At 38.6% G+C, this 13941-nt stretch overlaps 1 protein-coding gene across 1 annotated transcript in view; it reads left to right on the top strand.

Annotated features, from left to right (window-relative positions):
- pla2g4aa (phospholipase A2, group IVAa (cytosolic, calcium-dependent)) overlaps nt 1-11338 on the top strand; it is an 88687-nt gene extending 77349 nt beyond the window's left edge. Inside the window, exons 14-16 of the mRNA XM_048601980.1 lie at nt 1538-1733; nt 4751-4908; nt 6541-11338. Of these exons, the coding sequence (XP_048457937.1) occupies nt 1538-1733; nt 4751-4908; nt 6541-6714 (528 nt within the window). The 3' untranslated portion in view covers nt 6715-11338. The remainder of the gene's footprint in view (nt 1-1537; nt 1734-4750; nt 4909-6540) is intronic.
- The last annotated feature ends 2603 nt before the right edge of the window (nt 11339-13941 follow it).

Genomic DNA, 13941 nt, shown 5'->3' with positions numbered 1-13941 from the left:
CCCCCCACCCACACGCCCCCCCCCCCCCCCCCCCCCCCCCCCCCCCCGCCCCCACACCCACAAGCACCAACTTGTTCGGAGCTATCTAGCACAGTTCCTGACATTTTCCCCCAGATGTGACAGACAGGAGAGAATTGGCGACCATCTGTCTGGGCAGAGAGCTGGAACTCTGGCTGGATAGGGTGGAACACAGAAGGTGCTCTTCATCCAGGACCAGCTGTGAAGGCCAACCTGGTCCCAGGTTACCACCCACTTAAAACAGTCTTAGCTGTTTTGGAGGAATGCCCAGCAGTGTAGGGAAACGTTCCGCAACCTTCTCTGCTCCACCAGCATCGAATTCAAGATGGCGGCAGAGTAGCAGGGCTGAGCTCGGGGCTCGTCCACTCCCATCTGCTCTCATTCTTTTGCTTCTTTTCTTTTTGTTCTTTTCCTCTTTTTACTTTTGCTCTTTCTTTTTTCTTTTCTCTTCATTTTCTTTTCTTTAAAGCCTGGAGAGTGGTGGATGAAGGAAGAGGTCTCCGATGACAGTGGCAGCAGTCAACCGAGCTGTTAACAAGAGCGATTACCTTCATTGGCAACTTTCCATTGCCTAGCAAGAAACTCACTATGCCGTTTGTGAAGAGGATAAAACTTGGTGTATTGTTCTCCTGATGTTGAGACCTGCCTTGCCCAACTTCTCGTCCGATTCTCCCTCAAATCTCGCCATAGCCCATGTTGCTCAGACCCTTACAAGATTCCAACCCCCATCTTCCTTCTGATCTGGTACAACTTGGAGCTTTTTGATTGTGTCTGTTTCATCCTGCTTTCTCTTTACTGCAGTGAAAATTGCGTCAGTCAATGAGATAGAAGCAGGATGAAAGTAAAACTCCATTAAGTCTCCTGCTTAAACATTGTAAGTCCTGCTTAACATGCTGTGTAGTCTATTTATTTATTTGAAGTGAATATTAAATTCATTATGACTGTCAAAGAGTTGGTTGAGGGACAGTATCTGTTTTAATTTACAAGACTCTACAACCTTATGACTGACGCGTACAGCGAACAGACATTGGGTTATAAGAAGATTATTTCTCCAGCAAAATGCAGCGTGGCAGCTAGTTGCATGTTCCAAGTGATTTTGGGACTGGATTTGGGATTAGCATCTTGATGTTAGGATGAAATGCAATTCCCAATTCTTGACCTTTTTGGGAATAGTCACTTGCCAGTGATTTATGTTAGATTGGCCAGAAAGCAAGCTCACTGTTCAGTTAAGGGCTTCAGACAGACTGTCAAGTTTGGCGGTCAGTAGGAAGGCCTGTAGCAATGACACATCAGCAGCTCCATTGGCCAAAGTGGCAACAACTATCGCTGTCTGCAATAGAAAAGGGATCAGGTTAAAAAAAAGGCTTTTCTTTTAAGAAGCTACAACTACTTGGCATTAATATGGAGGGATGGTCTTTAAATTGGTAGAATTGAAAGATTAGCTTTGTGAGATTTAGCAGGCTCATTTATCACACTCTGCTGACGGGAAACCTCAGCTTCGATCTGTATAATTTGACAGGAGCTCCTGCTTGCAGAGAAGTGGGCAAGAATGAACAAGCTGCCATTTCCTAAGATTGACACCAAGGTTTTTGACCGAGAAGGATTAAAAGAGTGTTACATCTTCAAGCCTAAAAACCCAATGACAGAGAAAGACTGTCCGACCATCATCCACTTTGTACTGGCAAACATCAATTTTAGGCATTATAAGGCACCAGGTAAGAAACTTCATCAAAGCTTGACAGAGAATTACTTTCCTGAACTGTCTGCATCCAAGTCTATACTGAAATCAATTATTTCCTTCAATTTTCTGATCTCTTGCCCATCGGTCCTCTGTTTGAAGTCCATATTTTTATTATACCATAGAGGATAAACTTGCAAAGCCTTAGCTCTCTCTTACTCAACAGCCATGTGCATACTTACTAAAACGAGGCATAATGGAGGAAATCCCCATCCCACCATCGTACCTTCTCTAAATCCACTCTGCCTCTGACTCACTACAAGGACTGAATGATGGGTTTTCTACTCTGTATGATTACTCTTGTCTTTAGGCACTTACAAATGAAGCTGGAAAAGGGAGTTTATCACACTTGTAATGGTGAGCACTGAGCATGATACTTGTGGTCCTTTTGCTTTTGTCATGACCTTCAGTTTTACTAAAAACAGAAAATGTACAGATACTGATTGAGATGTAAAATAAAAGGTCATTACCATTCCTTACACTAAGGTCTAAATTCTCTCAGTGTGACCATTTCCACTGTATCACCTAACTTAAAGCTTAGTTCAATAGTTTCATGATGTCAGTAATATACATTAGAATTTAATTATGAATAAGTTGGTCAGGCTACCCACATCTGACTTCTTTACCAGGCTGGTTGATTTGGGAGTACAGATTGGAGCATTACACCAACTTTATTTAGCCCTGTGCACATTTGCTGTAAAGTTTCATTTGTTTATTTGATTCCTGTCAAGGACCTTCCCCTGCATCAGGCATGGGTCTATTAATGCCAGCAATGTGGTAATTATACAATTAGCCAGAGCAGGCAGATGGACATAATAACCTGTCCAAGCTGAGAATCAAATTTCCCACTAAAACAAGTCATTGTAGTCTAAATGTTATTAATTGGTAAAAGACTTTGAAATTTTGATTTGTGATATAGAAATATATACATTTCAGTCTTGTTGTTATTATGTGGCCCTAGCTATTCATTCAGGCCTATTGCCTGTGGCCATTTGCTTCTACCTAGCAGTATATCTTCGTACAAAGACTGTTTCATAAAGTGATGTTCTCTGTCTCCAGGAGCATGTATACTGTCTGATTTAAAACACAGCACTGTCTCCAAAACCCAGACTGTATAGCTGAGGTCGAATGCTGAGTTCAATGCAGTGTAAGCAAATGTGAATACTTTTACAAGTATCAACACAGTCATTGCACAGTTGATGTTATGTGTAATGATAATGCTCCTCATCACTTGATTATTCCAATGAGAAAACAAAGAAGAGTTGAATCTAGCAAGACCCTCAGAAACTCAATGTCTTATTGAAGCATGAACACTATTAATGAAAGTAAGAATTTCAAGATTGGAAAAGGTGACTGTTGTGAATAAAGCAACTTTCTCAGTTTGCTTACTGATATTGAACACAATAAATCTGTCATCTTGCAGATGGTTAAGAAATAATACACTGTCACTTAGAAATGAAAATTTTAATTTCTGTTTACTTGAATCCTAGCTCTAACCTTTAACAAATTTAAAGGCTAGAAATTGCTGTCATTGTGGCATAAGCAAAAAAATTGACTATTTCTAAAGTTTGTGCATTGGCTCAGCCTTGAAGATTCTGAAGAAAGAAGAGAGCCTCCACTCAGCTTAACTCGATGATTTCTCCCTCTATCTAAAAGCAGACAAGCTGAGGTTTGCTGGTTTGATCACCCATTAACAGTACTAGTCAAGAAATTTGAAAAATATTAAAGACATGCAGGAACCAAAGTTTAATCTGTTCAGAGTGAAATATTAAGAAGCTTAGTCAATGAACAACTCTGTGTGATCCTGAGATCAGGAAAACCACAGGTTCAGTCTCCAGTCCTGTCAAAAGAGCAGATATCAATTAGGGCAGCAATAGCTGTAAGTGCCCTGTATTGGCCTTTGTTGGGTTACAACTCCCAACAAATATGCAGAATACCTTTAAGGGACATTCTCATGATATCATCATTATATTATGGCATGTGACCAAATAGTACAAAGCACTCAGTCTCCATCTTACTGAGCTCTGTTCTCTTGAAGCATGACACACTGAGTGGTGCATGCTACAGCACATTAGAATTACTTGAGCTTGAGCCCAGATACACAAGTGCCTGTGATTGTCATAAATGTTCATAGATACTAGGAGCTGTAATAAATCTTGTTGCACTTTCAGGATTACATGATCCATGCCTTATCCTTACATTACAAGAACTAACCTATATATCACAGTGTGGCAATGGCAAATCATCAGTACATCAACTATCACCTCACTTCAGCCCAAGCATTCTAGGATTAGGGAAATGTCAGCTCTTGTTCCAACTATACATCACTGCCCTGTTACCTTCCTCTGGAAGGTGCTTGAGTGGGGACATCAGGTGAGTATGATATTCCCAATTACTGGAAAGTGTAGAGGCAAGGACATAGGATAGGCCATTTAAAATTACAATGAGGAGAAATTTCTTCATCTGGAGAGTGGTGAGGCCAAAACATTGAACGTTTCTGAGAAGAAGTTTGCCGTAGTTCTCAGGGCTAAAGAGATTAAAGGGTTTGGGGAGAAAGTAGAAAAAGGGTACTTGGTTGGAGATTAACCATAATCTTTTTGAATGGCAGAGCAGCCTTGAAGGGCTGAATGGCCTACTCCTGCTTCTATATTCTATGTTTCAGCGAGTGGATGGTTTCCATTGGCAAATATTGTGAGGTCATTCACTGCTTATTCATACACCAAAGAACGGTTGAAATATAAACAGAAAATATTGTAAATACTCAGCAGGTCAGGCAGTATGAGTAGAGAGAGAAACAGAGATGGTGTTTAAAGTCAGCGACCCTTCATCAGAATGTTTGACTATTTGGGCAGAGATTAGATGAAAATAGCACCAGGTGATCTCACCCTGGCATGAATTAATGCCTTAGAAAAAGAGGATCGATGAAAATAGATCATGGAAAGTAAAGTGCTAAAACTGACTTTTGTGCTGAAACACATGTTCTCTTTGCCAAAGGTGTTAAACGAGAGAGTGAGAAAGAAATGGAGAATGTGGACTTTGACATCTTTGATGATGCTGATTCCCCATATTCTACTTTCAACTTCCAGTATTCCAATAAGGCATTTACACTGCTTCATGACTTAATGGAGTTCAACACACTTAATAATATTGAGGTATGTTTGAAACCACATATTTGACCAAAGGAATGGCAAAATTAAATTTTGCATAGGACTTCTTTGTTGTAGAGATAAATAATTTGTGTGCATTAAGCTCTGAAGCCCTGTTTCACATAAAGCATTGTAAAAACACAGGATATTTCATAATAGATGACAAAGATGTCCAGGATTCTTCAAAACCATTTCTGTTAATCTCAATATATTTTACGCTCTTATTACCAATGTAGGAATTACATTAAATACAGAGGAAACCAACGTGAGGAATGCCAGATATCAGGACTTGAAATTTATAAAAAAGATCCGAAAGGAGACCGTGTACTAATTTGAAGGAAGATTATTAAAGCAGAAATACAAATGGGTTCAAGAAATAATGAGGTGTAATTCTGAAGAGAGAAATGATGAGATAGAAGCAGAGGATGAATCAGAAATGATCTGTCACACTTTACCTTCGTAGCCTTTTCCTGACCCACAGATGTTTTTATGTTGGACTGATAAATTATTCATTGGTGTTGAAAGAACATGTGACATCGAATATTGATAAACCAGGTAGCAATGAAATTGAGAAACAAACTTCAGAGCCACCTATGGGTCAGAGGATATATCTGCATACCTAAGTAGAATGGGATATATTGAAACAGCATTTAGTGGCGCAGAAGGCAAGTTCAAAAATCATGACAACACAAAATAAGGTTTTGTGAATAGGAATTGTTTAAATTTTTAATACAGACCAATATTGGGCCCTGGAAAAAAAAGGCATAAAGATAGAATTGTCAGGCTATCAGTTCTTCTACTTCCCAACTTCCACCTGCCTAATCTTAAAAGGTGTTCTGAGCCACCATTCTGGTGCAAAGAGTGCTAATGGAAATATTCAGTGTGTGTGTGTTCACAGTGCAGGAGATAGGACACCACAGTTAAACCTGGCCACTCTGATCCATTTGCACAAGTGCAGATGCACCTGCAGCGCAGTCACAGGAAAAGACATTGAAACAGTAAGAGTGTGCCAAAAGGCATTTTGGATTCAAAACTGTGTCATGCTTTCTGTAAGGAGATGAATACATGGTCAAGTGTACCTTGTTTTTTATGCTGAAATCCAGTGGGACTGTATTTCGGATGCCTGCATGTTTAATGCTTAGCGAAAGCCTTTATTATTAATAAATAGCCACACAGCTGTTACAAAACAATCTTTCTCATCTCGGAACTTATCTGAATGAGCAGATTTCCTGTTGACTGGTTCCCTATAACTGTGAAAGGTATTCACTTAATTTTACTACAAACCTATGATTAGGTGACTCATTTGATAAACATGTTTTGCCTCTGAATAAGAGTTTATTGCTACACTCCAGTTTTACACATAAGTGCACATTGCTTTATCAAGTGGTAGTATTGGCCATAAATGCAGCCTTAATTATCATACTCAACATCAGAATTCTTGAGTCTGCAATTAAGACTGTTGTAAAGCAATATTCATGTCTGGCCACAACACTTTCCCCTCACAACAGGCATGTCCACTTTAATGATCAAGTGAAAACTGACTCCTTAATTAGATCTGTTTCATTTCAATATCCAATCAATTACATCCTGTTGCCAAATGTTTAACAGTCTGAAGTATTTATCTCCTTTTCTGAACAGTTGATTAAAGATGCCATCATCGAGAGCATTAAGTACCGACGACAGAACCCATCCCGCTGCTCTGTATCCCTCAGTGACGTGGAATACAGAAGACTTAAAAAGTCACTTAGTTTTGATGGCCTGCAGTCCAGAAGGAAGCGACATGCTGCTGAGGAACAACATAAACCAATGTAGCAACAACTACCTTCTGCAGCATAACCACAGGAGGAGAATGGCATTTCCAGATACTGGCAATCAAATCTTATCTACCCAAGCTGACAATATTCACTCCTTGGCTTGGACTACACTTTGGATCTTACGTAATATTCTGACTGCAAACAGCATATCCAAATAATAACAAAACAAAAGAGCAGAATCCTACTTAAAAACAACAGTGATGGTAATAACATGATGGACAAGCTGTGAAAGATAGAGTACACAAACTGAAGATTCTATTGTCATGATTAATTCCCACTTCCTTTTCACTTATTTTTTTCTTTGTTTTCCTAGCTATCTATGGAAGGGGTCATACCTTGGCTCTCAACTAATGCTGGTCTGAATTGATAAAAGTGGACTAAGCAGAACATGGTGACAATGATATTGCTGGTTCCTTCTCTTCCCATCCACTTTGTACCTTAAGCTCCAACAATTACATGCCTGAGATCAGGAAGTCAGAAATAGTTACAATAGTTACAAATTAAATCTTGTCATATGCTGCACATTGCTGAGGGATTGAATTTAATGTTTAACTTTCAAAACATGTTTCTTTTTGGGATCTGTAACTCAAAAGTCTGAGTGATAATAGTCCTTTTGCATTCTGATTTTACTTAAAAACAGTAGTGTCATCAACAAGTCCTGTACAACCTCAGTTATCACACCTGATCTTTTACACCTTAAGGACAGAGTTACTATTTGCAAACACGAGACTTGCTGGTTATACACTGAGAATGTCTCATTAGCATTTCTTCATTCAGATCTTTCACTAATAAATCTGGTTCATGGATAAATGGATTCTGACATTACTAAGACAGATACCCAAACCAGTTTCTGATCCCTACTATGTGTTAAATTGGCTGGCCTCAGGTGGAGTAGTATTGAAACACTCAAATTGAATTCTGTGTTCCCTGACACCAATTAAAAGAGATGATGGTTCCCTATGTCACATCTGGACCAGGTTTACTGGAAGTATCCAGCATGCTCCATTTTCACTTCTTTTCCACAATACCAGTAAATGTGTTGGTTTGGTTCCAACATTCCACTTCACATTGATTGCATGAAGTCAGCTGAATGCTACCCTGCCCCAACAAAGCACCATAAGTTAGCTTTGCTTTTGTATTATATGTATCATTTCTTGATTACCCAAAGTAAAATTTGTAACCAAATTCTTCAGAAAATTGTATTTATGGCTGAGATTTTGAAAAACGGCCAAACATACAACATCCTGATCAGTTGAAATTATCGTCAATGTGGATCTCTTTATTTCTACAATTTTCCTCTCCTGAGTCTTCTACTATCAGTCCCTTCAGACTGAGCTGTGCATTTTTACTTTTTCAGTGCTCAGGAAACATGGGAATCGATGGAATTTGGGAAGGCATCAGTGGTTTCCTTCCTGCCACAATGGGAAACAATCTGTTTTGGCCAGATATTCCACCTAGTGGCACTCAGCAAGAACAAGGGGAAAACTGACTGTAGCCAAGCAAGAGAGATGTATTCATGGGGTTTGAGGTATAACCACCAGAATCATCATAATCATCAGCTTCCTTACCAAAACGTCCTGCTGCATAATTTGTTGGTAACCCTTGCATAAATGACTCTTAGGGTAAAACTATAATCTATTGTCACATTTATTGCTGAAATTCCAATAAAACAGGGTTTTGAGAGCCAGTTTCTACTTTATAGCCATTGGAGACAACAGCATTCTCAGTTTATAAATCATTTTAAATGACGTGACTTTTGTTAATGTGCATTCGGAGGATTAAAGGTCCAATTGCCTTTCTCTTTCTCATCTGGTGCACTTGCCCAAAGGCCACATCGCTGAACTATTTTCAGGTTTGTGCCACAGTTAAATTTATAAGTGGGCTGTGGCTGCCGAATGGGTAGTCCCTGTATTTACCAGTTTGGTGTGGCAGGGAATTAGTTTGCAATGATCTGGCCCATATGTGAGGTGTGCTTGTAAAGAACTCAGAGCTGGGGATGGAAACAGTGTCAGAGCTGGTCAGCAACTCTATCTGATTCAACAAAAATCTTTTTAAAGCAATGACTTAACTTTTCCAAGCAGGCAACCAACACAGAAATATTTCATTTTATTTCACATATTTCTCCAACAAAATCGTAATTGAACTCCTCCAACTACCATAGGGTCTGATCTGAATATTTCAAACAGTTCCTGTTTTGGGTAAGAGTTCCTGCTCCTTTAGAAGTCTGATTTCTAAAAACGGTCCAAAGTTTTCCTACCCCCAGTATGATATAGGGAGAGACTAGTGATACAGACAGACATATGGCAGGTGAAATTTAACAAAAGGAATATGGACTGATATGTTTTAGTAGAACAGGTAATGAGAGGCACTATCAAGTAAATGTGGTGTGATTCTAAAGGGTTGTGGGAAAAGAGAGACTTTGGGAATTTTGCATAAAAATCTTTGAAGGTAGGAAGACAAATTCCAAAATGATAAATGGGATCCTTAGCTTTATTAATCAAAAGCAAGGCGATTACACTTAAACTCTAAATAACACCGATTAGACCTTGGCTGGGTGTGCCGTATTCAACTCTGGGCCTGCAAGAAAGCCCTAAGGAGACTTCTTTCAATTATATGGAGAAACTGGGTTGCCTTCCTTAGAGCAAACATCATTAAGAGAAATTAAATCAGAGAAAGCTGGAAACACTTAGCAGCTCAGGCAGGATCTGTGGAGAGAAACAGAGTTAACATTTCAGGTCAATTAATTTTTTATCAAAACTGGGATACAGTTCTGATGAAAAGCCATGACCTGAAATGTGTCTCTGCACAAGAGCTGCCTGACTTGCTGTGTGCTTTTGGCATCCTCAGTTTTTATTTTAGACTATCAGAATCTGCAGTTATTTTGCTTTCAGATTAAAAAAAATTGATAAAGTTCTTCAATATCACGAAGGACCTTATTAGACAATTATTTATATTGAGTTTCACTCACTTGTAGCACAATAATACTGACAGCCTCTGAAATGCCAATGAAGGTTTATCAACTGCTCCCAGTCCTTTGTCTCTCCTACATCAGATGCCTCTGTTGTTGCAAATGCAGGAAAGGTATTTCTTTCACTTGCATTGATTACAATATATGCTGTCAGTCTCTGAGAGAATTCAGGCACTTTGTAATGGGTGAGAGTGCAACACGGTATATCTTCACTTGACTTAATTCCACCAAGATGTCAGTGTAGGGGATGGGAATTGTAGCCACTTCTTAGTTCTTCAATAGCTGATTGGTACTCTGCTGGTGGATTGAATGTATGCCCTGCAGATATGCTACATTTCATCCAAACTACCCAAACCCCTTAACGATGGCTGCTTACCGGGAAGGATCATTGCTCCATAAACATGCATTCTATTATTTCCCGGGTTAGCTTAGGAGGTTGAGAATCTTCCATAAAGTAAGGTTATCTTCTATAGAATTAATGTTAAATGTTAAAACTTTTTTGAGTTTCAATTATGGAACAGTTGCAGAGACTAGATGATATGCTACTTTGAAGAGGTGATTGCAGAAGTTTAAATACATTTAATTTCCACTATATTCTTCAGTGTTGATTGCGTATGGCACATTATGATTGGAGCACGCAAGACCAGAACACACTCACTCTAACACAGACCTTTTGAAAGGATGATAAATAAATCATCCTGTATTTATATAACAGTTATGATTTTTATGTTTTATTTCTTAATTGAATGTTGATTCTGTTTTGATTAATAATAAAACTGAAATGATCAGATCCAATGTGATAAATAATCAGGGCAAAATTGTACCTAAAGATCAATACTCTTCTAACTAGCTGAAAACTCTAACTCATGGGTAAAAACATATTTGAAGACCAATGCCCAGTATTCTGTACAATAAAACGATGCTTTGAGTGTTACATGTGAAAGGTAAAGGCAATACCTAACCACTGCTGAGTTTGATCTACAAACCAGAACAACCCAATATATAATCCCCAATCTGTGCTGATTTGATTAAGTTTGACTATTGCAGTGGTAGGCTGGGCAGCCTCAAGTGATCTTCATTTCCCTTGGTTGGGAAAGGGAGTTTTGTTTCGTGTTCCTGAGTGTATCCAGCAAATCCTGCTGGAAAATGCATGCAAATGTGAATGTTAGTTCTAATACTTTCTGCAGTTTGATAGTTTGCCACCTTTCACTACCAAGGCTGATGATGAAAAACTGGATGAGATGCCATGAGGGCAGCAAACAACCATCAATTCATCCAGCATCAATCAACACCTTTAAAAGAAGTGGACCTTTTAAAGAAGTGGGGAGAGGGAAAAACAGAAAAAGAATCGTATAAATGTTTATGGTATATATTTCTAAACCTATTTAATTTAATCTCATAAATAGATTCTAAAAATATTTGAGAATTCCAAACATATTGATAAACATAGCTGGAATATTATTTTAGTCATATGGTATGTTAGGTTTTAACAAGTTAGGTGAATAAATATGTGTCATATTGTAATTGCTATGTACGTAAAGAATAAATGGTGTTGCTATGGGAAATTCTTTATATTTAACAATTTTTAAAAACATTCCTATGTGGTTATTTAAATAAATGATTAAATAAATGCATGTGCTTGCTTTGATTTATATTTTTAGAAGTGTTCTGTCATAATTTCATATGGTAACATGACGGCTTGCATATTTAAACAGGTAATTATTCACTTATTGAAACATTATCTTTGCTGATATGTACCCATTTTTGTAACTCACTCAGCCTCCACCCTTTCCTTGAGCTTTGATTAGCCTGCAATTAAACATGATCTATCTATCCCTGGTTTGCCAATGTTATTATGACCACTGTACGTCTGAACTTAACTCTCTTGCTCCTTCTCAGTTCCAGATGTACTATCTTCTTCCAGCTTCCCCTTCGCTGTCAATTGAAATTGAAGAGTCATCTCACTGTCTTCTACATTCTCATTCTTCATAGAATCCAGAATTACTGCATAGAAGTCTCTTGGCTTTTCCCCCCTAATCTTGCTCAGATATTGCTCACCAGATGCTTATTCAACATCCATCTGAAAGCTATAATTGGATCTGCTTCCACAAGTCACTCAGCACTGCGTATCTACAAGGATAGCAGTAGACTCAATGACAGGTTGAAAAGTCAGTGCAACCTTACCTTGGCAGTTTCTGGGAGCCCCTACTGGATTTTATGTCCATCAAAAACTTGTTGGGACACCCGTCCCTTTAAAGGATAAGATCCTGCCTTCAAGAACTGCCAGCAAATCAGATAGTCAGGAGCACCAGCCTCAAAATAAGTGTATTGGAGTCAAGGTTTCAGGCTAGTGAGGCAGGTCCCAGAGAGGAATGTACTGGCAGTTGGTGAGGACAGAGACAGTTCTGTCATGTGGCTGACTATTGCTGTGCTTCACAGGATACCTGATTAAGAAGATCCCAAACCAGACTGCAGGATAGTCACCAGAGTTCACGTGCAATGTCCCCACATGCCAAAAAGCCCACTCATCACTGGTAAAATGCCAGAAGCAGCAGAAGTAACTTTTAATTATCCATCACCTTCTCCTCCATTGGCAAAATGTCATGGCAGCTGGAAGGTGGTGGATAGTCCACAGTGCCACCCTCCATATTTTCATGTGTACCAAACAGCACAAGCAGTAAGTTATGCACAGGGCCGAAGGATTCCACTACTAATGATCAGATCTAAGTTATGCAGTCCTGCCACATTCAGTCATGAATGATAGTGGACAATTAAATAGCTCACTGTAGGAGGAGAAAGCTCCACAAATATTCCCATCCTCATTGATGAGGAGCCCTGTACCTCATTGCAAAGGATAAGGTAGAATTTGCGATCAACTTCAGACAGAAGTACTAAGTTGATGATTAATTTTTGTCTCCTCTGGAGGACACCAACATTAGAGATGCCGATCTAAAGCCAATTTGATTCAGTCCACATGATATCAAGAAATGGTTGGAGATTACAATATAGGCCCCTGATAATATTTCAGCAACAGTACTGAAGTCTTGTGCTCCAGAAATTGCTGAGCATCTAGCTAACCTGTTCCAGTACAGCTTCAACACTGGCAACTAGGCAATGTGAGGTAATTGCCCAGGTATGTCCTACGAGTGAAGAAAGAAAATGAGGTTAACCAATACGTTAATAGAGATGTACTAGCAAGGATTTAAGGGGATATTTTAAAATACATAAATAAATATTTCAAAGAGAAAGAAAAATTCCAAGGGGAAGACCCACCATTCATGCATAACTAAAAAAAGTTAGTTAACATCAAACTTAAAGAAAATCATATGATTATGCAAAGATGGGTATTAGGTCACAAGTTTAGGCAGAATATTTAAAAAAAGGAAAGAATCACTAAAGTATGAGTAAGGAGGGAGAAATTAGAGAATGAGAAAACGGTCCTAGGTTTATAAAAAATGAATATTGAGGGTTTCTATAAATATTTTTAAAAGAAGAAGAATTAGAAGAGTTAACAAAGTAAGTGTTGGACCTATAGAAAGTGAGTTTGGAGAACCAGCAATGCTAAATTGAACAGCTATTTTGTAAATTGGAAAATGCAAGGGTAAAAGGAACTTAATAACATTACAGTCACCAAGAAACTGGTACAAAACAAAGGCTGACAAGTCCCTGGGTCTGACCAGTGGGATAATTGATGATTTGATTTTAATTTTCCAAAACTCCCTAGATTCAGGGAAAGTTCCATTTGTTTGGAAAATAGTGAATGTAATGCATTATTCAAAAACAGTGACAGAAAGCAAGAAATTGTAGGTCAGTTGAGAAATTGTCAAATTTGGCAGCAAGTATAAAAATGAAACACATTATCTAAATAATGTGAGGCTGGAAAGTTTGAAGATCTGAGTATCCCCAGCATGAATCGCAAAATGTTAGAATGCAGGTCCAGCATGTAATTAGGAAGGATAATAAAAGATAATTGTTGATTGGAATTGTGAATTGGAATTCTGTGTAAACAAGAGTCGGGAGGTTATGCTTCATTTATACGTGCTTCAGTATGATCACATTTGGAGTACTGTCAATGGTATTGCTCTTATTTAAGGAATAATGTAAATACTTTGGAAGCAGTTCAGAGAAGTCTAACCAGACTAATACCTGGGATGGGCAGGTTGTTTTGTGAGGAAAGCTTGTACTTGCTGGAGTTGCAAAGAGCAAGAGACAACTTGAGTGAAACATATAAGATCTTAAGGAGTCTTGACAGGGTGA

Source organism: Rhincodon typus, chromosome 10 (genome assembly GCF_021869965.1).
Source record: "Rhincodon typus isolate 14 chromosome 10, sRhiTyp1.1, whole genome shotgun sequence".
NCBI lineage: Eukaryota > Metazoa > Chordata > Chondrichthyes > Orectolobiformes > Rhincodontidae > Rhincodon > Rhincodon typus.
This window is presented reverse-complemented; position numbering and strand designations above follow the sequence as displayed.